At 37.9% G+C, this 27,908-nt stretch overlaps 1 protein-coding gene across 7 annotated transcripts in view; it reads left to right on the top strand.

Annotated features, from left to right (window-relative positions):
- Positions 1–27,908, top strand: part of LOC104611705 (uncharacterized) — a 61,867-nt gene that overhangs the window by 6,683 nt on the left and 27,276 nt on the right. For 6 of the 7 annotated variants that reach the window (XR_016079088.1, XR_016079089.1, XR_016079087.1 and 3 more), the window contains exons 5-11: positions 9,589–9,657; positions 9,747–9,803; positions 10,690–10,743; positions 10,863–10,925; positions 11,065–11,127; positions 22,850–23,014; positions 23,090–23,245. Coding sequence is in view for 1 of the 7 variants with exons in the window: in XM_010278879.3 (XP_010277181.1) it covers positions 9,589–9,657; positions 9,747–9,803; positions 10,690–10,743; positions 10,863–10,925; positions 11,065–11,127; positions 22,850–23,014; positions 23,090–23,245 (627 nt within the window). In the remaining 6 variants the exon portion in view is untranslated. Of the gene's footprint in view, positions 1–9,588; positions 9,658–9,746; positions 9,804–10,689; positions 10,744–10,862; positions 10,926–11,064; positions 11,128–22,849; positions 23,015–23,089; positions 23,246–23,506; positions 23,603–27,908 lie in introns of all 7 variants that reach the window. The other variant, XR_016079092.1, reaches the window with a different exon arrangement.

Raw genomic sequence — 27,908 nt, 5'->3', positions numbered from 1 at the left:
CTTATGTCTGTTAGTAAGCTGACCAAATCACTTAACTGCTCCATTACCTTTTATCCTTCTATGTGTGTCTTTCAGGATCTCAAGATGGGGATGAAGATTGGTGGAGGGCATGAAGCAGGTGGATTGTATTATTTTAACGGTGGTGGTGGTAGAACTTCAACAGCTCTCCAGTCATCTCTCTCTCCTCTTTAGTGGCACTGCCGATTTGGTCATCCGTCGCTCAAAGTCTTGAAGTACTTAGTTCCGTCCTTGAGTCAGCTTTCTGTTTTGGATTGTGAGTCGTGTCAATTTGGGAAACACCATTGTGTTCCCTTTAGTTCTAGGGTTGATAACCGTGTGTCGAGTCCTTTTTCTTTAGTTCATTCAGATGTTTGGGGTCCTTATAAAGTAATGTCATATAATGGATACATATATTTTGTCATTTTTGTGGATGATTTTTCAACGATGACGTGGCTCTATTCAATGAAAGAAAGAAGTGAATTGTTTACCATTTTTCAAAAATTTTATGCTGAAATTCGTAACCAATTTGGTACCCACATCAAAGTTTTTCGTTCTGATAATGGCTGCGAATATTTATCCTCATCATTTAAGGAATACTTGGACCAACACGGCATTATACATCAGACCTCGTGTACCTACACCCCACAACAAAATGGGGTGGCTGAGAGAAAGAATCGCCATCTCCTTGAAACAGCAAGATCCCTAATGCATCACATGCACGGTCCCAAACCTTTTTGGAGTGATGCAGTGCTTACCTCTTGTTTTCTGATTAATCGGATGCCCACGTTCATCCTTGATGGTCAGTCTCCGTTTCAGGTCTTGTTTCCCACTTTGTCTCCATTTCTTCTTACGCTGAGAGTTTTTGGGTGTGTGTTTTGTCCACTGGGTCCCGGGAACGACAAGTTTGATGCTCGTTCTCTCAAGTGCATCTTCCTTGGCTATTCTCCGACCCAGAAAGGGTATAGGTGTTACCATTCTGGTTCTCAACGGTCATTTGTGTGTGCTGATGTCAGTTTCTTTGAGTCTACTCCGTTCTTTCTGGGGACTGGTGATGCTTCTTCCTCCTCATCACCTCCTCCTCTTCCACTTCCCGTTGTCGATCCTTATGTCCAACAGAAAACTGATCTCTGATGAAATGACAGTCAACTCTATATGCTTGGTTTGAATGGGGTTGGAGGTGATCTTGATGGTATTGACATTGTCTGCATAAATAGGATTTGGTGAGAGACCAAGGTCATCGAGGAAGGCCCTGAGACATAATCTGACAACATATGGAGGACATAGCTCTATACTCAGCCTTAATAGAAGATTTGGAAACAATCTGCTGCTTCTTACATTTCCAAGATATGAGAGAGTCTCCAAGAATGACACACCAGCAAGTAGTAGAGCGTGGAGTGTCTGGGCATCCTGCCCAATCAGCATCTGCATAAGTTGATAGGCTAAGAGATGTGGATGTAGGAAACATTTATCCGTGTGACGGTTCAACGAACATATCTGATAATACATAGAACTACAGTCATGCGGGGTTGCTGAGGAGAAGAAACAAATTGATTGACTACTTGGACAACATAAGAAATATCTAGGTGTGTCATGGTGAAGTAGACAAGACTACCAACAAGCTGTCGATAAAGAGTAGGATCAGCAAGAATATCCCCATCATCCTTGGAAAGCTTTTAAATTCATCTCAAGGGGAGTATCAACATGTTTGTCATCACTCAGATTGGCAGATTTCACAAGGTCCATTGCATATTTGTGTTGATTAACAAAATGCCCACGAGTAGAATGAGTGACTTCCAGCTCTCCTTTTCTCCTTTTCCTCATTATGACCAACCTCTTTCAAGCTCTTGTCACTCATCTGAATCAACTCTATCCCTTTGCCCTCATTTTCTCCTTCAGCCCCTGCCTCCTTCCTAGCCCAATCCTTCCCGGAACTCACTTCTACATAGCCCTCTCTAACTCTGCACTCCTCAAGATCAAAACAAATCAGCCTCCAAATTCTTTCTATCTCCTCCCTACCTTTTCTAACATCGGATTCAGCCTTTTCTTTTCTTTCCTCTATAGGACCTTCCTTTCCACCCTCTAACTTGTCACCGCCCTCTGCCCAAAGGTCATTACCATAAAAAGGATCAACATAAAGGTCATTACCATAAAATGGCTCAACATAAAGGTCATTACCATAAAAAGGGACACACATACCTGACTGAAGAGAAAACAAGGTAGGACTAGAAGGGCTTTGGGGTTGGGACTTCATAGCTGAGGCCGAGGAGTTCCCCCTAGTTGGAAATTGCAGTGAAGTGGTTGGGTTAGTGATAAGAACCCACTAAACGACCTGCTCTAGGAACTCTTGAATCAAGTTGTTATGCGCACCCATAAGCTAGAAAACAAGTTGTAGTTGATCAGATTAGAACCTTAAGGAAACTAAGTCCTTAAAGAATCCAATCTTGAAGACGCCACAAAGGTTGATCACTCCCTTGATAAGTCAAGATATTGTATTCTACCAAGAACACAAGAAGGCAAAGCTAAGCTTGCTGAAAATACCTCTATATTATTGATGATCTCGTTTTACATAGTTGTAGCCTTTATATAGGCATGTAAACATTCTTATAAGGAAACTCCTAACTAATGAGAATCCCTTTTAGGAAAACAAATATGCCTTGATATAGGAATCCTTCTAAAAGACTACAACTAATGACAATTAAGCATAGAAAAGTCAAAGTAAAACAAAACAAGACAAAAACAAGCCCATCAATACATCTTAGCATGCGGATTGGGCCTTTTCTTATCATGTCCATGCGCCAAGCCCATCAATACATCTTAACATGCAGATCGGACCTTTTCTTATCATGTCCATGCGCCTTGGTCTTATGTCATGGATTCCAAGCTTTGTTCTTCAAGATCTAAGCCTTGCACATCGTCTTGCACATAAAGATAGGTGATTATCCTTGGTGAAGCTTTGGGAACTTCTAGAACAGTCTAAAATCTTCTAGAACAACCTTTTTGTCATGCACTTCCATGATTAAGTCTTGTAAAGCCTCTTTCATCCTCTTTGTCCTTGCCCTAGTCATTGGACCACCGATTCCTTGCAAAGGATCTTGAGAATATTTGGGAATATTAGCTTGAGCCATTTGGCCAACACCTCCGATCTCCATTATTCCCTCCTTCCTCGAAAGGATTCGTCCTCGAATCACCTACATCAAACAAAGATAAATCAACAACATTAAAAGTCACACTAACATTACCATAGTTGGTTGGCAAATCTAGCTTATAGGCGTTATCATTGATTCTTTCCAAGACTTGAAAAGGTCAATCTCCTCTAGGCTACAATTTTGATTTCCTTTGTGTAGGAAACCTCTCCTTACGCATGTGCACCCAAACCCAATCTCTAGGTTCAAAAACAACCTTCAAACGCCCCTTATTAGCTTGCTTAGCGTATTGCTCATTCTTCCTTTCAATGTTAGCCCGAACCTTGGCATGTAAATCCTTCACAAAAACTGCCTTTTTCTTACCATCAAGATTAGCATGTTCATTAGTAGGCAAAGGTAAAATATCCACAGGAGTTAAAGGATTAAAGCCATAAACAACTTCAAAAGGTGAAAAAGAAATAGTAGAATGAACAGACTAGTTATATGCAAACTCAATATGTGGCAAACACTTCTCCTACTGCCTTAAGTTCTTTTGAATGATAGCATGCAACAAAGTAGTGAGTGTCCTATTAACTACTTCAGTTTGACCATCCGTTTGAGGATGTGCAATAGTAGAAAACATGAGTTTAGTTCCTAATTTATTCCATAAAGTGCGCAAAAAATGATTTAAGAACTTAACATCTCTATCACTAACAATTGTCTTAGGCATACCATGCAAACGAACAACTTCTTTAAAGAACAAGTCAGCAATATGTGTTGCATCATTGGTTTTAGAACAGGCAATGAAATGAGCCATTTTACTAAACCGATCAACAACAACAAATATGCTGTCCTTACCACTTTGAGACCTTGGTAACCCTAAAACAAAATCCATAGAAACATCAATCCAGGGTTGGTTAGGCACTGGTAAAGGGGTATACAAGCCATGCGGTTTAACTTTAGATTTTGTTTGCCTACACGTAATGCATTTATCACAAACATATTGTACATCATGCTTCATATTAGGCCAATAAAAATGCTCACGCAATATATCTAAAGCCTTTTGTACACCAAAGTGCTCCATCAAGCCGCCTCCATGAGTTTCTCTAACAAGCAACTCACGAATAGAACAAATAGGCACACACGATTTATCTTTCTTAAAAAGAAATCCTTCATGCCTATAGTAATCACTAAACGCACACTTATAACATGCATTCCATACTTGGCCGAAATCAGAATCATTAACATACAAGTCCTTAAGCAATTCAAAACCAAGTAACTTAGTTTGTAAAGATGTAAGTAATGCGTAGCTCCTAGATAATGCATCAACAACAACATTTTCCTTTCCATGTTTGTACCTGATCACATAAGGAAACGTTTCTATGAACTCTAGCCACTTAGCATACCTTTTATTAAGCTTACCTTGGGATTTCAAGAACTTTAAGCTCTCATGATCAGAATGAATGATGAATTTCCTTGGCCACAAGTAATGCTGCCATGTTTGAAGAGTCCTCACTAACGCATAAAGTTCCTTGTAATAAGTAGGATAATTCAAGGCTGCCCTACTTAGCTTTTCACTAAAATAAGCAATTGGTTTGGAATCTTGCATCAAAACAACCCCTATTCCAATTCCAGATGCATCACATTCTATCTCAAAAGCTTTATCAAAGTTAAGCAAACACAACAAAGGTGCATTAGTTAGTTTATTTTTCAAAGTTTCGAAAGCTCGATCATGCACTTCATCCCACTTAAAAACAACATTCTTTTTAACAAGTTCATTCAAAGGTGCAACAATAGAACTAAAATCCTTAACAAACCTTCGATAAAAACTTGTTAAACCATGAAAACTTCTTACTTTGTTCGCATTCTTAGGTGTAGGCCAGTCCCTTATTGCCTTTACCTTCTCTTCATCAACACTAATACCTTGCGAACTAACAACAAATCCAAGAAACACAACAGATTCTATGCAAAACGTGCACTTCTTAAGATTAGCATACAATTGGTGCTCTCTTAACACACTAAAAACAGCATGCAAGTGTTTCACATGTTCATCCAAATTTTTGCTATAAACTAAAATATCATCAAAGTAAACTACCACAAATTTCCCTATGAAAGCACGCAAGACATGATTCATTAACATCATGAATGTACTAAGTGCATTAGTTAAACCAAAAGGCATCACTAACCACTCATACAATCCATATTTAGTTTTAAATGCTGTCTTCCATTCATCTTCCTCTTTCATGCGAATTTGATAATAGCCATTCTTTAAATCAAATTTAGAAAACAAACAGGAGCCATGCAATTCATCAAGCATATCATCTAATCTAAGGATAGGATATCTATACTTAACTGTTATTTTGTTAATGGCTTGGCAGTCCACACACATACGCCATGTTCCATCTTTCTTTGGGACTAAGATGACAGGAACCAAACATGGGCTAAGACTCTCTCTTACAAAACCCTTTTGCACCAACTCATGCACTTGCTTTTGTATCTCCTTTGTTTCTTCGGGATTAGCTCTATAAGCAGGTCGATTTGGTATGGAGGAACCGGGTATGAAGTCTATTTGATGCTCAATACCTCTTAAGGGAGGTAATCCATGGGGAATCTCCTCGGGAAATAGGTCATCAAACTCCTGCAATAAAGACACAACAACATTAAACAAAGAGGGGTTAAGGTCATTAGTAGAAAAGTAAACATCCTTGTACATAAGTACAAGTAGTTGTTGCCTTGCAATCATGACACTCTTAACCTCATTTTTTTCAGCAAATACACTCATTCCCTTGCTTGTCTCTCATTTTTGTACACTTTCTCTCCAATTTTCCTCTCGGCCCCACTCTTTCCACTAGCACTTTTCCTCTCGGTCTCACTTGCTCTCTTTGCTTTTGCTTGTTCACTTTCTTTCTTTTTCTTTTCCTCTTGCTCACACTTTTGTTTTTCTCTCATTTTGCACTCTCTTGCTATCCTAATCTGATCGTCATAAGCTTGCAAAGGTTTGAGAGGGGTTAGTACAACAATTCGGTTATTCATTACAAAAGAATAACAATTTTTATACCCATCATGTGTAACCTTCCTATCAAACTGCCAGGGTCAGCCAAGCAATATATGACCAGCATGCATTGGTGCCACATCACATAGAACCTCATCCTCATACTTGCCAATTGAAAAGGAAACCAGAACTTGCTTGATTACCCTCACTTCTCCACATTCATTTAGTCATTGCAATTTGTACGGTTTATGATGCTTTATGGTATGCAAATTCAGCTTATCTACCAACAACGTACTAGCAACATTAGTACAACTTCCACTATCAATAATCATAGTACATACCTTATCCTTCACATTGCATCTTGTGTGAAAAATATGCTCACGTTGCTCCTCATCACCATCATCCTTAGGCTGTATACTTGGGGCTCTCCTTGTAACCAACAAATCACCATGAACGGGTTCTGCAACTTCAATATCAAAACAATCCTCCAATGGTGGCATCTCATCCTCGCTTGAGCTAGCATTTTCTATTTCTCCATTCTCCAACACAATCATAACTCTTTTGTTTGGGCATTGAGAAGCAAAATGCCCGAATCCTTGGCACCTAAAACACTTAACTTCACGTGACTTAGAAGAAGTTTTAGTGTTGGTTTTATCCTTATGAACAACAACTGAATCCTTTTGCTTTGCTTCCTCTTTTGTTTTTGAGGCAACTTTGTTATCCTTCCAATTAGGTTTCCATGAAAAACCAGATCTGAACCCTTTTGATTTGATTTGATTTGCTTCTCCACTTTAATGGCTTTGTGCAACTCCTCCATCTCCACATAGTGTTGTAAATCAACCACATCAGCAATCTCCTTGTTTAAGCCGCAAATAAATCTAGTCATTGTTGCTTCTTGGTCCTCCTCTATGTTTGCTTTAATCATGACTATCTCCATCTTTTTGTAATAGTCCTCCATCTCTTTGCAACTTTCTATGCAAATCTCTATAGTAATGACTAGGTATAAATCTCTTGCGCATTACCAATTTCATCTCTTCCCATGACCGAATTGGCCTCTCTCCATTCCTATGCCTATTGATCACCAATTGATCCCACCATATGCTTGCATAATCTGTGAACTCCACGCTGCTAGTTTTACTTTCTTCTCCTCGGAGTAATCATGGCAATCAAATACGTGCTCAACCTTTCTTTCCCACTCCAAGTATAGTTCGTGATCATTCTTTCCTTGAAAGGTTGGAATCTTCATCTTTATGCTGCCCAAATTGCTATCTCTTTTGGAAACAACCTTCTTGCCTCGTTTAGAACTCGATTCCTCCAAATCCGAATCATCTTCCTCTTCTTCCTCAAACACACGTCTTCTAGTGGACTTAGAAATAGATGGGGATTGCAAATCATCCAGCCTCACATTCAACTTTCTGAATTGTTCATTAACAACCCTTATGAATAATTTCATGTCAATCTCTTGTGGTTCTCCTTCAAGACTCATGTTTATAACCTGCAAAAACTCGTTGGAAATAAAAGAAATTTTGTTCCTCACAATATATTCCCAGCTCAAAAAGGACTATACAGCTGGCTCTTGAATTAGTCAACTAGTCAAACCCAAAAAGGAAAGGAGAACTCGTTATGACTTATAGGAATATGATCTTGCAATTCAAGAAATCCCATTTATGCTGGGAAAAATGATTAAAAATCAGATATGCAATCTAACTCCTTTTTTTTATCGAATTGGATGTTCTTTTCTGTTTCTTTTTTTTTTCTCTTTTCTTCTTTTTTTCTTTTTTGCCAAACTAAATACACAAAACAGAATTGACTCTATTCAAAAACACAAAGAAGTCGAATGGAAGAATTCAAAGAAAACTATGCAAGGACAACACAAGAAACGCGCAAAGATCAAAGAAAAACACAAGACAAGGATAAGCAAAGGATAAGTAACATGTTTCTAGAGACAAGGCTCTGATACCAAATGATAAGAACCTACTAGACGACCTGCTCTAGGAACTCTTGAATCAAGTTGTTATGCGCACCCATAAGCTAGAAAACAAGTTGTAGTTGATCAGATTAGAACCTTAAGGAAACTAAGTCCTTAAAGAATCCAATCTTGAAGACGCCACAAAGGTTGATTACTCCCTTGATAAGTCAAGATATTGTATTCTACCAAGAACACAAGAAGGCAAAGCTAAGCTTGCTGAAAATACCTCTACATTATTGATGATCTCGTTTTATATAGTTGTAGCCTTTATATAGGCATGTAAACATCATTATCTTATAAGGAAACTTCTAACTAATGAGGATCCCTTTTAGGAAAAAAAATCTGCCTTGATATAGGAATCCTTCTAAAAGACTACAACTAATGACAATTAAGTATAGAAAAGTCAAAGTAAAACAAAACAAGACAAAAACAAGCCCATCAATACATCTTAGCATGCGGATTGGGCCTTTTCTTATCATGTCCATGCGCCAAGCCCATCAATACATCTTAACATGCGGATCAGGCCTTTTCTTATCATGTCCATGTGCCTTGGTCTTATGTCATGGATTCCAAGCTTTGTTCTTCAAGATCTAAGCCTTGCACATCATAAAGATAAGTGATTATCCTTGGTGAAGCTTTGAAAACTTTTAGAACAGTCTTAGAATCTTCTAGAACAACCTCTTTGTCATGCACTTCCATGATTAAGTCTTGTAAAGCATCTTTTATCCTCTTTGTCCTTGCCCTAGTCATTGGACCACCGATTCCTTGCAAAGGATCTTGAGAATATTTAGGAATATTAGCTTGAGCCATTAGGCCAGCACCTCGATCTCCATTAGTTAGATTGGCATCTCCTTTTCTAGGAAACATTTTTTTTTTCAAATATCTCTGACATTTTGCCAATATGTCGGCAATATTTCAGATTTCAATGATAGACTTTAAAATTTTAGAATATTTTTAAAATTTTTTGATATTTCATTAAAATCATCATAATATTTTAAAAGTATTTTTCTGAAAGAACCAACAGAGAATTTGTGATTGGAAAATTGACTTACTATTTTCACATGATTGACTTACTATGTCATTATAATTCAAAAGAAAAAAAATGCACATAACTACAAAAGAGTGTTCTCAATCTAATCAAAACATATAGTAACAAAAAGAAAAAAGTCAAAATGGCAAGTAATAGACATTTAATTAAGAGAAGATGACTAAAAGGCTAAAAGGGAGATAGAAGGATACTTGTTAAAGTCTCTTAATTTTCTCCTATTTGATTTGTATAGTTCTTTGATCCTTAAATATGCAATTACATTTGTTCCAATGATTCCTTAAGGGTTTTTTAACCGATTCTATGTTTCTAGAAACTTTCTTGATTTTTTAGATTTTCTAAATATCTTAGTGAACTTAGTGAAATATCTCTGAGATATCTCCATCTTTACATGGCTAACTAACCATCGACATTGAAATTATGAACCATGAGTTCTTCCCTTTATCTTTCTCTGCTGCAGCTCCAAAAGATTAATGATGAACAGAAGAACAGAATTCGCAAGACTGAACGTGCCCTTCGTGCAGCCGAGGTATTTTAGTAATTTTGGTGTCTGCTGTGTTTCTTATTTTTCTAAAGCTAGGTGATGATGAAAGTTTAATATACTTTTCATGTCTACAGGAAGCAGCGATGAATGCAAAGTCAGAAGCTACTTCAAAGACTAAAGAGTTGATGGAGGTAAGAACAAAGTGCAGATTTTTTAATTTTATTCATGGTCGAAATTTTCTGTTATGTGCTGCTGTATACAGATGAGAAAAGAAGAGGAAGAGGAAGAAGAAGAGAGTGCAAGAGAGAAATAGAGGGAAAAAGGTTGAGGGGAATATAATAGCTCCCTACCAGTCAATAGCCTCTATAGGTTTTAGAATACAAATAAAAGGACTGTGCTGCCCATAATAAAATAGAACTTCAATAATTCTTATATTATAATATTAGGTAATGAAGTGGTACTGAATAGAACAGAATAGCGGAAAGGGATTCATGTAGCCCCATATAGTTGAGACAAGGATTTGATGATGATGATGATGATGGTGATGATGATGAGACCAAGATACCCCCTCATGCCTCTTAACAATTGTAGCTAGTGAACCCATGCATTGAAGTGAACCCCAGAAAATCAGGAACTGGATATTAGTAGGATTGAACTCATCCTGTATTGGATTTGCATAAAATTGGTTAAACCTAATCAAAGTTGAGCGTACTGGATAGTTTTGTGTGAAATCTGGTGTTTTCTAAAAATGACAGGTTTGCATGGCTTAGAAGGCTGTACATGTGTATCTGTAGTCTGTGATTTGAAATCCATCAGATTCTCTCTCTCACTCTCTCTCTCTCTCTCTCTCACACACACACACACATATGCACACAAACAGGCATGTGCTACCAGTGAATGCCACTTTCTTTTCTCTTTGTTATACTTTTGTAGTGATTGGCAAATGGCATTTTGTCATAGTTGTAGCTGGTGCATTATTCTGTTTTGCATTTAATTTAACTCCTGGTTGAATGCCAATTAAAATAGACTTCTTAGTATCTGTTGTGTGACTAAATAGTTGGTCATTATCATGATCAGGTTCATGGTGCATGGCTTCCACCTTGGCTTGCAAGTCATTTACTTCATTTCCAGGTAAAATGATGCTGAATCTGGTGCCTACATATATGGCAAGGCCTCTCTTGTGTCCTCATATAAAAGAAGAAAAAAAATGATGGCATTTTTTTCGGGCTTTCTTTTCTCTCAACTTGCAGTCCGTTTTGTTGAAAGAGTGGGATGAGCATGGGAGACCTTTCCTGCATATTGCATCACAAAAGGTTGTATTCTCTTATCTATCAATTTTTATTTGTTTTGGTGTCAGATATGGTTTATGAATATCGTTGAGCATTTGCCAGATGAATTTGTCTGTTTTACAATGAATCAACTGATTAGCTTTGCATTTCCATATTGTTTCAGGCATTAGAGATAAAAGCTCAAGCTCAGAACTGGGCTGAACCTCACATTGAGACAGCTAGAACTGTAAGTTGTATCAACAGGCATTCTGTGTTCCACAACCTTTTGCTATTAAATTACATTAATTAATGGGTTTTTCTTTATGGGGTTACTTTAAGATTGGTTACTTAGCCGAGTCTTGAGAGATGAATCACATGTCTTTTGGTTTCTTCGGTATCCTCATCCTGGTTTTATATGAACATAAGATTAGTAATTAGTTAATTAGCTGACCAACATGTCTCTGCCTTTCAATTTCTTTTTTCTTTTGGAGAAAAGGTAAAGTTTTGTACTAAACCAAAATCTTCAGAAAATATACATCATATAGTTCATGTACAGTGTGGAACTACACAAGAGGATCTATCCTTTATGGTACCCCTGGATGGGGCTACAAAATACAAGAGTTAATTCAAAATAAGCATGGCAAGGATTCATGTGCTCCCAGCCAAGAGTGATGGGAGGCTATCACCCATTGCAGCACCTTCTCTTTGAGATGGGCCTTGTTGTCAAGCACTCTGAGTCTCCTCTCCTTCCAAACGTTCCATGCTGTTTCTAAAGGGATGATACTCTACATTTTGCCCCCCTTAAACTTCTAAGCTTTTAACATTTGTGCTAAAGATCTAGGGTGGTATCATCTGAGGTTTATTGATCCACAAAAATGATCAAAAAAAGATGCCACAAGAGGGCAGTGCAATAAGATGTCGTCAAGGTTATTTATAAAAAAAAAAAAAAAAGAGGTCAAGGTTTCCCTTTCCTCTGTGAAGAGCACACGTGGTGGATGGGATATTAACAACTCTCCTCTCTAAAACATCTCTAGTTAGGCATCTACCTGTTGTTGCAGCCCATGCCATGAAACACACTTTTGAAGGAGCATGCAACATCCATATTTCTTTATATGGAAAATTTTCCTCCATGGAGGGATTGAACATGTAGAAGAGGGACATATCCAACTTATCCCTTTTATAAACTCTTTAATCATCTTTATCTGGTTGAGGAGACATGAATTCAGCTTCTGCAATCTACTGGTTAGCTCTTGTAGTTTCCAATCATTCATATGTCTTGTGAAAGTTGCACTTTAGGTCACTTTTCCCTTCTCACTTCATATTAGTCAATCACTCTCACCCTTCTGTTTTCTGCTATGAGCAATAGAGGAAGAAAGTTATCCATTAATATGGCACACTGATATTTTTCTATATGACATTTTGGAATCTAGGATGGCCATTTACTGCTTCTTGGGGAGCTTCTATGGGAATTCTATCTATATGGCATACTGATATCTATGAATGTGTGGAAGAATTGGTGTCAGTTTTTAGTGTCAATTAAATTGCAGAATTGTGTAACTGGTTTTTGGTGGGTGATAGTGAACGTTATGGTCTCACCACTTATAGAGATAGAAGGGAACTATGGAAAGAATTGTTCGCAATTAGAGGGTTGTGGGATGGATCATGGTGTGTTAGGGGGATTTTAATGCTATAAGATTCACATCAGAATTCAATAATCCTCAACAAAGAACAATGGCTAGTATGAGGAGTTTCAACAGTTTCATTAATGGTTGTGAGCTTAAATAGACAACTCTTCTCCATAGTTCCTTTACATGGACAAATTTCCAAGCTAATCTGGATAGGTTCCTATTTTCAGCTATTTGGGACTTGGGAGGAGCATTAACTGAATATACGTGTTGGGTTTGTTAGAAGCTTTTTTTTTTATTATTTACGTAAGTGGTGGCTGTTATTAGTTGTATTTTCTTTTTATTTCTTTTGTTACTTAAGAAGGGCTAATATTGTAAGTTTACTTTTATTATAATCTTAATAAAAGAAGGTGGCAGTGCAGATCAGTTAAGTTCAATTTCTCTGCTCTTCATCCCTAGTTTTTTTCTCCTCTCTTCTCTTCTTCTCTCCTATTCCAGCTAAGTTCTGAACTGTTTTATTTTATTTTTCCTCATTGTTTAAGACTGTTTTTAGGTCTGATCACATTCTATTGGAGCACCATTTATTGACCTGATCAGTCCTAGATGCCTGACAGTCCTTTACATATAGAAAACTCTCTCAACACTTAAAAGGAAGGAAAGAGGAGAGAAAAGGAGTGATCGCCCTCTAAGGAAGGAGGTTTCCATCCCTCCAGCTGCAGTGGTTTGTCGGTTCTTAGTGGTTTTCTAGACTCCCTCTATTTGGTGATTTGAAGAGGGACTGTTTGTAGATGTTACAGGTTAGTTTCTTGTATTCTTGATTTTTCTAGTGGATAATCACGCTTGGGTGTTGTGGTCTGATGAGATAATCGAGTCATATTCATGTCACTGAGATCAACTAGTGTTTTTGAGAAGGTTTTTTCAATTTTCTCGAGTTGTGGATATCAGAGTTTGGTGTTCTAGGCGTTGGAGTTTGCTGTTTAGCATTTTCTTGTGTTGGTGTGATTGGGTTTTTGGTGGATTTACTGGAAAACATATCAAAATTATTTTCTGCATTATGGCATTGTTGAGAAGAGAAGTTGGTCTAGTGGGGTGATACAACCAGATTTTATGGCTGTCTAGATGACCTCAATTAAGCTTAAAGGTGCGAATTACATAATTTGGGCAAAACCTGTAAATCTGACTACCAGGGGTAAATTGAAATGCACTTAACCAGTCCTAATCAACACGCTCTTCACTTTTCCTGCTTCGATTGTACCTTGGGTTTGGTTTATCTAGACTGGTAGGATAAGAGACAAGTCTCAGTGCCCATGCGTAAGCCTTCTCAGAACTCTTTATCTCCTTTGAAATAGTCTTCACTGGCTGCGACTTAAATGCTCTTAAATTTAATCATACTTGGGATCCCAGTCCTCTCCTTCTTGGGAAGAAGGCAGTAGGTTGTTAGTGGGTTTACATAGTTAAGCACTGGCTTGATGGTAGTGTGGAAAGGTAGGGAACTAGTGGGTTTACATAGTTAAGCACTGGCTTGATGGTTGTTAGTGGGTTTACATAGTTGGTAGCAAATGGATAATACCCAAATATATGACATTGATTAAATTGATACTTTCTCTTCCTTTACTAAATTGGGGTATGTGTTATTATTTCTTTTGCCCTTTGTTTTACCTAAATGTGAAGAATGTCTTCTTCCATGGTGATATTTAGGAGGAAGTGTATATGGAGCAGCCTCTTGAGTAATGTTGCTCAAGGGAAGGTAGGGAAGCAATGCAAGTAAAAGACAGTGGTAGAGAAAATGAATCTTGTGCTCCCAAAGGAGATTGGTATGACCTCAGAGGATGAAAGGATGGTACCATGAGAGAGATCTATGTAAATTCGAGCAAAGGTGCTTTAGAGAGGGTGCGCTGGTTAGAGAAGTGCTTGGTAGGGTGATTTGTTAATGTTGAACCTGATGAAGGGGAAGTCTTGAGATGGGTCAAATCGGAGTGGAGTTCAAAAGGAGACATCCAGGTGAGAAAGTTAAATGTAGGTTTCTTTCTCTTCTTCTTCCGTAGCAAGGAGGAGGCATATGAACTTCTGAGTAGAGAAACATCAAAGTTCAGGTCACCGGAGCTTAGGTTGGGTAGATGGAATCCGCTAGTGGGGGCAATTAGAGAAGTGGGTAGCAAGATTCTTATCTGGATTAATGTCCTAGGGATTCCGCTCCATAGAACATACATCTTATCCCCCTGAGTATGGCGTTAAACTTTAATGGAGAGTGGTATGATTTGAGGTTGGTTATTGAAGGTTGCATCTCGTTTCATTGGATTCAAGAGGATTCAATGGCCTTGCCTGATCGAATCCAGGAGTTAGATTACCCTGCAAAGGATATTAGGATGCTGGTTGAACTTGAGAACGCAAGTCGGGAGGAGGAAGACAATGGAAAGCAAAAGGTCGGGGAGTTGGAAGGACAAGAAGAAGAGAGAGGGGAGATGCCGGAAAAGCGGGGGTGGTAAAAGGTAGTTTTGCAAATGGGAACTGAAGGGCCCTTTTTTGCAAAGGAACACATAGTGGGAGTCTTTGAACAGGGGATCATTTCCGAGAAAGATTTTAGCTCCTCAAGAAAGGACCTTGGAGGAGATGCACCCTCCACATAGAGTTTTTCTCGAAAAGGGACACTTGGAGGTTGATGGGCTTGAATCAGTAGGACATTGTTTCAAAAGGGGGTAGGGGTGATTAGAAGGGGAACAAAATTGTCACCAGCCAGTGATAGGAGCGAGGCGTAAAATGAGTTTATCGCTGAAACAGGATAGCGGTAAACTTTAAAAGAGGGGTGAGAATCAAGAGAAGGGCTAACAAGAGGGGTAAAATCGAAAGAACATTCTCTTTGAAGAAAACGAATTTCGACTGCTTGAATTCTAGGAAACAAGTATGCAGAGGGGATAAGGAAGGAGTAAAAAGAAATTGGATTTGGGTGGTGACCAAATATAAGAATGGAAGAAAGATTAAGATCTTGGGAGGAGAGAAAGACAAAAGAATAGTGATAAGCTCGACAACGGAAGGAGATTTGCAGAGAACTGACATAGAAGAGAAGATCTTGGATGGAGAGAGAAATAAAGAAGCAGAAGCCCGGAAAATCCGAAAAAGATAGTTCCAACAAGCTGAAAGAAGGGGATTCTGACTCTAACTCGAAGGCAAAAAGCAATAAAGATGAATTCTCTCAAGAAGCCGACAAAGAAGAGTTGGGGTCTTGGGGGAGGTTGTATGTTCAGAAAGGAAAGAGGTCTTTGGTCAACCAAGTTTTAAGCTCTACAAAGAATATAGTAGAGGCAATAGAAGGAAGAAAAGAAAGAATATTTGCGCAATCTGATCCAAGCAACATGGTGTCTTCACACGAACTTGAGGAGGTGAGTCAGTCTAGCTCGCAGAGCATTCTGACGCTGGAAACTCCAAACAATGGTGTAGGGGAAGAAGGAAAAGGAATAGAAGAAGAGATAGGAGAGAAAATAACAGAAAAGGGAAGACTAAGAGAGGAGGAGGGAGGGGGTGGAGTACGGAATCGGGTTTCCAATAGAAAAAGAAGGCTTATAGGCACTACTCAGCATAGTTTTCAAGGCGCCAAGGTGAGGCTAGGCGACAAGGGGGCGCCTTGTCGCGTAGTCGCCTAGGCGGGCGTCTAGGCGTCGCCTAGGCGATGGATTTTTTCAAGTAAAAATATGTATCCTAGGGTAGTTCTCTAGGTTCCATAATAATTTTCATGAGAAAAGTATAAACTTCATGTTAAAGTATAGAAAATCAACATATTCCAGCATATTCATGAGAGAAAAAGAAGAAAGAAAAGAAATTTCAAAAAATATAAGGGCTGAACCCCTATTTCTGTTATAGGAAAAGAAGAAAAGAAAAGGTGGAAGAAGAAAATTGGCATATAGTATAGACACACAAAATTAGTAAAGAAAAAGAAGTAAATGTGTTGGCTAGACAACATTTTAAATTCTTCCTTGCTTATTGGTTCAGGTTTTGAAGTTTTTCAATGTTCAATACAGCATTTAGCAATGCTCGTGTTGATTAAACCCTAACAAATAAGAAAATAATAAAAAGAAATTAGTATATAAACACACAAAATGAATATTTTAGTTTAAAATGTCTATTTTAAAATTATAACCTAAAAAATTAAGAATATAAAAGTTTTGTATAATACACTATAGAAAACTGCTTGGCGATTAGGCGAGGTGAGCGTCCAAGGGCGCCTTGTTGCCTAGGCGTCGCCTTGACAACTATGCTACTCAGAATTCAGAAGAAGAGAAACAAAGGGAAGAAGGAGAAGGTTCAGAGACTGGGAATAGGGATAGAGAGAGAGAGGGAGGGAGGGAGGGAGGCAGCAGAACATACACAAAAAGACCAAGAAGTCAAGGAAATAGTTCAAAATGGGGAAATAAATATTAATAAATTGGTGGAGAGGGAGGTGGAGGTTGGAAAGTCTCTTGGCCTAGTTTTTTGGGGAGAGGAAGGTTTTGCGACAATAGCATTTGGGAAGTTTTAAAATAAGAAAAGAGAAGAGAAAAAGAAGAGGGAAGAATACTTGGGAAAAGTAAAGGGGTGGGATGAGGAGGGGCTGGATGAGATTGAGTGATTTGGGGGGAGGGGGAAGGCAGGGAATGGGGGAGGAAGATGAGGATTCTTAGTTGAACTGTAAGGGGTATAAGGAATGGAAGGAGGAAGTTAGTGAAGAAATTGCTTTGAAGTATCAAACCAGAGGTGGTTCTTCTCCAAGAAATTATTTCTTGTAATTTCTGTTTTGAAGTTGGTTTGTCAACTAGGCAAAACCAGCATTTTGAGATGTACTGCGTTTTTTCAGTTTAATTAAACTTCCTTTTATCCTTCAAAAAAAAAATTATGGGCTGAGACAATGTCACGGGCCCAGTTTGGTACCACTCTGTTTTTAGTAGAGATCTATTTTTTGGTAAGAATGTCCTAGCTTTGTACGCTGATGATATTATTATTATGTGTGATACATAGGGAATCAAGGAGTTGAAATCATTCTTGCAACTGTAGTTTCAGACCAAGGACTTGGGGCACTTGAAGTATTTTCTAGGTATTGAGGTAGCAAGGTTGTAGTGGGGAATCTCGCTATGATAGAGGAAATGTGTGCTTGATTTATTAGAGACAAGACTACTAGTGATGTGGACAGAAAAATAAAGTACATGCAGTACTTCAAGTATACATCAATAAGCACAAGAAGTACCAAAGTGATAACAACAAAACGAGTTGTATGTTTAGGGATTTCAGACTTGAAACCGAAGTAAAAATCTTCTGGAACAGTTCCGCTATAGTAACAATGGAAGCAAGCTCTAAAGCAAAAAAAAACAATGGCAGCATGCTGGCCTCCCATGCGGACATGTAGCGATAAAGGGATTGGAAGGTGTCAAAAAGGGTCGACTCCTCAAAACCCAAGTTCCCAATACTTGAAAACCCTAACTGGGGCTGAGCTACAGATCAAACAAGAGAGAAAAAAACAAAAAGACCCCTACAGAAACAGCCCCCTTCTCTTTTATATGACCCAATGGCTTGTTGGAGAAGCCAATTAAAATTATTTACAAATGAGCCCCTGGATTGTTTCCCTTTCATAAACAACTCCTTAAGAACAAAACAAACCCCCAAAAGATAACTTTTGTAACAGAAAAACCCAAGAGACCCAAACCCAACAGCTATGCACCCAACTGCCCCTGACCAGAATTTGAATTATAAAATAACGAAAATCCCCCTGGTCCCAAACTGTCAACAAAACTACCTAAAAACAACAATTTGGGGTCCTACTACAAAAACATGCAAAATGGAATACATTCACTTTTCTTCCTTTTTTTTCTTTTTTTTCTTTCTTTTGGCCTCATCAACTAGGAGCAAAACCAATGGACATTATTGATTCAAATATCAAGATTTCTGATAGTGAGGGGGAGTTCCTGGATGATCCTAGGAGATATAGAAGACTGGTGGGAAAACTCGTCTATCTCACCATCATGAGGCCATATATTTCTTTTAGTGTGGGAGCATTGATCTAGTTTATGTAGAATCCAAGCACAAATCATTGGAAATGGTATTATTAGGGTTTTTCTATACTTGAAGTGTGCTCTAGATCAAGAGCTGTCTAAGGGAAAGGGGGAAAACTATCTTTGGAAGGGTATACAGATGTAGACTGGGCAGGATTGGTGACTAGCAGAAAGTCCACAATTGGATGTTACACCTTTCTTGGAGGAAACTTAATTACTTGGAAAAGCAAAAAGTAGTGTGTAGTTGCAAGTAGTGCTGAAGTTGAATATATAGGGCCATGGCAAATACAACATGTGAGTTGGTTTCGCTAAAGTTGAATATAGGGTCACTCCTATTAGACTGTTTTGTGACAACCAAGCAGCAATCCACATTTCCTCTAATCCCTCGTTTCATGAAAGAACCAGTGGATTGCCACTTTGTAAGGGAGAAGGTCACAAGTGGAGAAATTGTTATAGTATATGTGAAGTCAGAAGATCAATTAGCTGATTTCTTCACCAAAGACTTAGGTTGTGCACGGATGGATCACATTTGTAACAAGTTGGAGCTTTATGACATTTATGCTCCAACTTGAGAGGGATTAGAAGTTTTTTATTCTTTATTATTTACATAAGTGGTGGCTGTTATTAGATGTATTCTCTTTTTATTCTTTTGTTACCTAAGAAGGGCTAATATTGAAAATTTACTTTTTATTATAATCTTAGTAAATGGGTGTGACAGTTGAGATAAATTGAATTTGATCTCTCTGCTCTTCAGCCATAGTTTCTTCTCTCCTATTCCAGCTTAGTTTGAACTATTTTACTTTATTTTCCTCATTGTCTAATATTGTTTTTAGGTATGATCACAGGCTTTATTAAGACCTATGTATAAAGCCTGTGATCACAGGCTTTATTTTCCTCATTGCCCTATTCTTTTATCTCTAGATTGTTTTTTTTTTTTTTTTTGAGAAAAGGTAATGTAAATTTTATTCATGATGAAGATAATCATACAAGAAAGGGGGGAAGACCAAGAATCATTCACCCCCTAAGGATCTGATCATAGATCCCACAGATTGACAGAATTAAGCATCACAAACAAGTTCTGATTACAAAACACATGGTAGAAAGCCAAGAGGCAAGTCTAGCTACAATGCACTGGATCAGCACCTCTGGCTCTTTCTTCTCTTTTCTAAATATTCTGTCATTTCTCTCAGACCATATAGTGCTGATTAACTGCATCTGGAATGGCACTCCAAATGTACTATCCTTTCTTTGATAAGCCCAGCAGGTACCAGCATTTAAGCAGATTCTTCACTGTACCCGGCATTACCCAACTAATACCAACAGTATTAAGGAAGGGAGACAATTCTCCGAGCAATTTTGCAATGCATACAGAGGTGGTCAATGGATTCCTCTTCAAGACAACGGATTGCACAGCTAAGATCATCTAAACTAAGACCTCTTTTTGCCAGATTGCTTTTTGTTAATTTCCCTAGTGCAGAAGCGCACAGCAAGAATTTGATTTTGGACGGAGGTTGAGGGTTCCAGATTTGTTTATATGGGAAGCCAGTTGCCCTTCTAACAGTCATACTCTCAGCAAAAGATCTGACTGTGAACTTTCCATCATCTGTCCAAATCCAGATCCACTTGTCAGCTGAAAGAGGCTGAAAGGAAAATGCATCAAGGCAGCTCAGCAGATTTACAACATCCTCCACTTCCCAGTCATGGAAATCTCTAGATTGTTTTGTTGGTGACCTAACTTCCTTCATATTTGAGAACATGCAGCTCACTTACACAACTTTATTAGGATGGTAAAATCTTGGTGGGGAGGAGGATGCAAATGGGGCTTGATGAAGGGTTTTGGCTTTTGCAAAGAACAAATCCTAACTCAGTTAGACAACCTTGATTTCAAGAAGACTCAGGGGCCTTTGTCTTTTGAGAAGAGAGAACAAAGGTTGAAATTGATGAATAATTTGCATTTACTGATTTAAAACATTGAAGGAAGAAATCGATAGAGACAAAAATTGATAAGCAGATGAATCAAGGAAGGTGATAGAAACATTAAATATAAATAATTTCACTCCCTAGCTGACAGTAGGAAATGGAAGAATTTTGTCCCCAAACTAGAAATTGATGGGAAACCCATCCTGAAGCAAAGCAACTACTTATCAAAGGATTAGTAGCCAACCTTGGATGGGTGCCAGCTGTTGAGTTGGAGAGGTCATAGTTGCCTAGGCAATACCTATGTTACAAGGCACACCCTTGGAAGGTTACCTTGTTTAAGCACTTAGCTGTTCTGTACATGGTGCTATGAAATATTTTTATTATTTTTTGTGATTACAATAAAATAGACATTATTAAACTAAATTATTCATTTTTGGGGTTTATGTATTAGTTTATTATTATTTTCTTAATTGTTAGGTTTCGATCAACACACATGTTGGTGTATGCTGTCTTGAAACCCTTGAAGACTTCAAAACCTGAACCGATAAAAAAGGAAGAACTTGGAATTTTGTCCTTCCAACCTTTCTTTATATTTCCTTTTCTTAGGACAAAAACAGGCTTGGCCCCTACATTACTAGTGAATTTTCTTTTCTTTCTTCTCATGAATATGTTGATTTTCTATGTTTTAATATGAAGCTTATACTTTTAAACAAGATTTATAGATGGTTACTAGTAAAATATGGTTGCTTTTTACTATGGAACTGTTAGAGAATATCAACCTACTCAAGGACCTTACCTAACAGCTGAAGCTTTTAGGTTGAATGGTTCTTTAAGATGGTATCAGAGCCATTTTGACCAAGTGGTCTAGTGTTCGATCCTCGTTACCCCCATTATAATTAAATAAGTTTCAACACAAGGTATGAGTGGGCCTGTGCTTGTTCACGCTTCAAGCCCAATGGACTTTTTTGTGAGGGGGCGTGTTAGAAAATATCAACCTATTCAAGGACCTTAACTAACAGCTTAAGCTTTTAGGTTGAATGGTTCTTTAAGAGGAACATAGGGAATTGCCTAGGATTCATGATTTTTATTTATAAAAAATAGGAACTTGCTTAGGGGTAAAGGCACCTCTTGTCGCTAGCCTCGCCTTTGTACCTTGAAAGCTATGAGATCCTTTGAGGAGGAAATGGGGAAGTAGTGTTTTTAATGGAGCAATCTAAAGCCTCAGGACTAGATGGATTTCTATGGCTTTTTTTCAATAATATCGGTATCTTGAAATAAGATTTGATGGAGATATTTTGAGATCCTCATGAGAGGAATAATAAACCTAGGGGCTAATGCTACCTTCCATTTTCTTAATCCCAAAAAATTTTGAGGATAATCACTTTAGTGGCTTTAAGCTTACTAGTTTAATAGGTAGCTTGTACAAAATAATTGTGAAGGTGCTATTTTTAAGACTCAAGGAAATGCTACCTGCTCTAATTTCAAAGCAGCATAGAGCCTTTGTTTAGGGAAGACAAATAGTAGACAAATATCTAATTTCCAATGAATGCCTTGAATTGAAAATGTTAGATTAAACAGGATGGGTATGAAAATTGGAGTTAGAGAAAACCTATGATATGGTGGATTGGTCTTTTATAGGAGAAACAAGTGTAGAGAACTGGGAAATTGCCGCATGGCTATTTTTGTACTTTTTCTTGCAGTGAGAAACAACATGCCCGAACTCCTTACATTCATAGCACTATATTTTAGAGAAGTCCTTCCCTTTTGGTTTTGTTGCCAGGAAGACAGTATCAATGTTGGATTCCTTTCTTCCATCCAGAGTAGTCTGTGTGGCAAATCTGGTTTCGACCCTCAGAATTTCCCCAAGAATAGTATCCAAGTCAGGAAGTGTTCCTCGACTCAGGATATTAGATCTAACAACTTCGGATTCAGGTCTGAGATTTATTAGGAAGTGCGTAGTCTTTCTTCTATCAAAATGTTCCTTCATATACTTCAGCAACATTCTGAAGGATCATTTCCCATGTGAACAAGCTCATATTCGGTCCAAAGGTTAATAAACCCAGCATAGTACTTTTGGACCTTTCTTTCTCCTTGATAATAGGAGAAGATGTCAACCTCTATACCCAAGCGTACTGGTATTGGTCCCTTCTGAATTTTTGATAAGTAGTACTTGTATTCTCCTTTTATGTATTACTTTTGTTACTTGTAGAGCATACATGAATGATAGTAGAAAGAGATGCTATAAAATGAGTTAGTCTAAATAGAAATAAGAACAAGTATGCTTAATATAGTGGGTATGTGCTGCTCAATAGTCCAGCTTTCTTAAAAGAGATTATGTGTAATGCTAATTCATGTAGTTATATTTTGTGGTTAAATTTGATGGTCTAATTATTGATTGTGCTGTATAAAGAGATGGATCCCATATTTTCAAGAGCAATGTGTGTCATTTGCAACCTATATGGAACCACATATTCAGTTGATAAGCTCAAAAACTGTTGAGGTTTATGAGACATCTAGAAAGGCTGTGAAACCACACATTGTCAAAGTGCAAGAATTCACAGATCCTTACTTTCAGGTATATTTTATGATGCTAAAGTTCTTTATTTTTACCCTTATTATGATACCAATTGAATGTTTTGATTGTTGACAGGAAGTGAAGAAGTTTTCCAAGCCTTATGTCAATCAGGTTGCAACTGTAGCAAAACCTCATGTTGATAAAGCACGGGTTGCTCTGAAACCTTATACAAATAAAGCATTTCATGCTTATGGAAAATTTCTTAAATCTGCAACAGTGTATCATGACCAGGTAAACTTTCTTGAGTTTCTGGTTCACTTGTAGCCTCTTATTTATGATTTCTTCTTCCTTTTGATTTATTAACATCCATGTTTCTTTTTCATGGTCACTGTCTTTATGGGGCATATTTTGGGAGATGGTTGGTTGATTCTTAGTTCTTGAAAGTGTCAATGTAAATGATCTATTATGTTTTGAACATCTTTAATTTTTAATATTTCAAAGAAATTAATGGTACAAAGATGCCTAATGAAACTGTTTACTCTGGAGGAGAAGACTATCAATTTCTGCTACTTTGCTGATCAAGGATGCCTTCAAAAGTTGTAGGCATATCAAAGAAAATACAAAAGAATTGAATCCATAAGCCCAATGGTAGGAGCATTGTCTAAAAAACAATAGTCTCTTAATATTTTCTTATATGATATTTCCATCTTTGTGGTTACTAGTACTACTAGTATGAAATATAACTTTGATATTTCCATCTTTGTTTTATTTGTACTCTTTATTTAAATTCATCAGGCTGTGTTTGGTTGTTTGCACTAGTACAAATTCATGGGAGTGCAAATGAAAAAAATGCAAATTCTCATTTAATTTTGTTTTGGGTTTTATTTTATTCTGCTTCATGTCTTAATTTACTTCATTTGTACTGCAATCAAACAAAATAAGCTAAAATTTGAAACAAAAATATGTCAGAATTTACACTCGAATCATTTGTATAGTTTTGCATCGGTGCAGATTTATTTGCATTGCAACCAAACACAGCTCCAATGAAAAATACTGTTTCCTATATATTTCCTAAAGAACTCTCTAGTATCAATGTTGACCAAAACCTTCAAAGCTTAACACTTTTCTGATTGACTCCCATCCTCTCTTTCAAATAACAATATGTTAAATACCAAAACCCATTTTCCAAATTGTAATGGATTTTATGCAGACATAAAATCCAGGGATGCAAACAAGTATAACCAAGACAAGAACAAGACCTGGAGACTTGTCTGCTCAATGTGATTGGAGACAGAAGGGATATTATGTAGTGTGTTTCTAGGGTGAAAGAGTGTTGGATGGTTCATGGTTCATAAGTGTGAATAAGACTTAGAGTCTAGGCCTTCTACCTAGGGGTAATCATTTAAGCCTGGACAACATGTGTTTACATATATGTTTTTATAGTATGGCAGTTATAATTATCGTTGGATCGAGTGGTTAAGTGTTGGTGAGCTTATTTATCTTTTATGTTCCAGTTTTATAGTCTGTTATGGGCCTAAACTTGTTTTATTTTATTCTGTCTAGGTGTCCCATCACTAATCAGGGGCATTCTAGTCTATTCCTTTAATATCTTATTGTTAATATATATAATAGCTTCTAGGGCTGGCTGAGAACACATTTTGCCGCCCATTAACAAGCTTCTTCTTCTTCTTCTACTGCTGTACTTCAGCAAACATGGTATCAGAGGACCAATCGGCTTCATTGATTACATCTAGTTTCTTACCTTTTTCCTTATTCTGTCTTCTATTCTTTATCTTCTCTTATCTCTGCTACTGTGAAGAAGCCCTAGGACTGATCGAAGACTACAGAAAGGTCTTTGTCTAGGGTTTCTCTTTGGGTGTAGGGACCAAGGAGTGGTTTTCCCAGCCGTTTATGCCCTACTAGTGGTTCTGCAGCAGTTAGTAGCCATTTGGCTACTAGAGAGATCTGTGTATAACATATCTAGGAAGGACTGAGTGGACAGTCCTAGTTGCTATCTGGGAGTTAGAACAGATCGCAAGGGGTGGTCACAGCCCAGGTTTGACTTCCAGAAATGGTGGTTTTGGCCATAGAAGCTGCTCTCAGCCCAGAACTGGTTATAGTGAGTGTTTTCAGTCCATTTACAGAAGTTTTTTTTTTTTTCCGAGATTTGCGTTCAGAGGTCTTAGGAACTATAGGAAGTTAATCTCAGCCTAGTAACAGCTCCGGTAAGTCTGAAATCTTGTCCCTCTTGTTGAGATTACAGCTGTAGGTTGGTGTCAGAGGTAGAATATGTCTTCAATATCAGGAGAAGTGTCTTCTAAGGACAATAGGACTGGTGGGAGGTCTTCAAACATGGAAAACCCAAATCTGCATAGCTTGCAGATCACCAGTGTGTTGTTAGATGAATACAACTTCAGAGAATGGTCTGTTTCAGGCAAGCTTTTCATTACTTCCCGGGAACTTGTGGGTTATATAGATGGACATAAGAAGGAACCTAAAGAGGATGATGTTGATTACTCAACCTGGCGCAAGAAGAATGGTAATGTTATGTCTTGGTTGCTTGCCTCAATGACTCCAAGAGTAGCAAGGACTATTCAGCACTTCCCTACAACCTCTAAGATTTGGGAGTAGGTGTCTAAAACCTACGAACAATGGAAGAACAATGCAAGAATTTATAGACTAACCCAAGATATTGTTGCATTGAGACAAAGGGATATGTCTATTGCAACTTACTTTGTAACTTTAGAAGGACTATGGGAAGAACTAGACCACCACCTTGTACTTGACTGGGAAAATACAAGAGATAAGGAGAGGCATGATGAACAAATTGAAGAAGGCAGAGCTTTTAAGTTCTTGGCTGGCCTAGACCCGATGTATGAAAGCATAAGATCCCAAATTTTGGAAGGGATGAGCTTCCAGATGTACATTATGTTTACTATCTTGTAAGGAATGAAGAGGTTAGAAGGAAAGAGATGCAATTAGACATCCAAGTGCAACCTGTTGAGCATTCATCCTTGATTTCTTCAACCCAAAAGGGAGGCAAGCATTTAGACAAGAGGCATTTCAAGTGCTCTCATTGTGGAGGAGATAGACATTTGAAAGAGACTTGTTGGATTCTTTATCCTCACCTGAAACCAGCTGCATTAAGGAAAGATAAGAAGCTAAGGAAGGGTCAAACAACAAGTGGAAATGTTGTCATAAGTACTAGTGGTGAAAGCCCAAAGAATGCACTTATAGTTGCACCTCCTCCAATGGGACAAACCACTAATTCCCACACATGAGGTCCTACTTTGATTTCACAACTGATGAGTTAGAAATCCTTGGCTCGGCTAAGAACAATTCCCTTGTATCGACCTCTCATGCCAAATCAGGTATTGTCTTTGCTCATAGTGTGACTGGTCCTATAATGTCTAATTATTGGATTATTGATTCTAGTGCTACTGACCACATGAAACACATGTCTTCTTTATTTTCTTCTTATCATTTGATGTTTGGTCAAGATAAGATGAAAGTTGTTGATGGTTCCCTCTCCACCATCTTTGGAAAAGGGGAGGTTGACCTAAGCAAGGATCTCTCTCTTAAATTAGTTCTGCATGTTCCCAATCTTGCTTCCAACCTCTTATCTGTTTCTAAGCTTACCAAAATTTTAAACTGTAGCATAACATTCTTTCCTACTCATTGTGTCTTTCAGGACAAATTGATGAAGAGAACGATTAGGAGTGGTCATGAGTCTAGAGGCCTCTATTATTTTGGTGCAGACATCAATTCAGCCTTACAATCATTTGCTTTTAGTGGTCGAGATAATGAGGAGTCAGTAGCTAGGTTACATTTGTGGTAGGCTAGACTAGGTCATTTACCTTTTACTTTAATGCAAGGATTGTTTCCTCAGTTGTTCAAGTGTGTTTTGAGTCAGAGTTTGGTTTGTGAAGTGTGTCAATTGTCAAAACAATGTAGAACTCTTTATCCAATTTTTAGTAATGAAATTCAAGCTCCTTTTGATTTAGTTCATCTTGATGTATGGGGCCCTTCACCTCTTGTTTCTATAGATGGCTTTTGTTACTTTATCAGCTTTATTGATCACTATTCACAATGCACATGGATCTACTTGTTAAAAGGGTGTGATGAAGTACCATGGATAACCATGGCATTTTGTAAAATGATTGAAACCTAGTTTGGCAAGAAGATTAAGCAGTTTCGTTTAGATAATGTTGTTGAGTATTTTGGAAGCTCCTTGAATCTGTTCATGGAGGATGCAGGTATATTACATCAATCATCTTGTGCTAGTACCCCTCAACAGAATGGGGTTGCTGAGCGCAAAAGTAGACATTTATTGGAGACAACTCGAGCCTTACTGTTTCAGCACAAGGTTCCCAAGCACTATTGGTTTCAAGTAGTCCTTACAACATCTTATCTGATAAATAGAATGCCATCTAGGGTGTTGGGTATGAGAACTCCTTTCTCTGTCCTTTGTCCTAACCTTCCAGATTTCCCTCTTCCTCTAGAGTCTTTGGCTGTGAGTGTTTTGTTAATGTCAAGGATCCTAAGAAGACTAAGTTGGATCCTAGGGCTATAAAGGGGGTCTTCCTAGGGCACTCTCCCACACAAAAATGTTATAATTGTTATGATCTAGTTACCAAGAAAAAATGTCACCAAGGATGTGGTGTTTTTCGAGTCTTAGTCCTATTTTCAGTCCTCTAGGAATCCTCTTCAGGGGGAGACTAGTAGGATGGAAGAGGATTCTTCCTCTCCTTCCTTCTTTGTGCCTCTTTCAGGCTCGGGTCTTCCATCTTCTCCTCCTAATCCTCCCAGTTTTAGCTGCCCAGGTGAATCTAGTGAGACTCCCACTAAACCTGTTTCTATTCTTGGTGTTGAGGATGTGACTGATGACATTAATAGACAACAAAAACATATGCAATTGCCTACAGAAGAAGAAAAAAAGATTCTCTAACTTGTG

This window comes from Nelumbo nucifera, chromosome 8 (assembly GCF_055504915.1).
Source record: "Nelumbo nucifera cultivar China Antique chromosome 8, China Antique-T2T, whole genome shotgun sequence".
NCBI classification, from domain to species: Eukaryota; Viridiplantae; Streptophyta; class Magnoliopsida; order Proteales; family Nelumbonaceae; genus Nelumbo; species Nelumbo nucifera.
The sequence above is the reverse complement of the archived record's forward strand: the minus strand, read 5'-3'. Positions and strand labels throughout refer to the sequence as shown.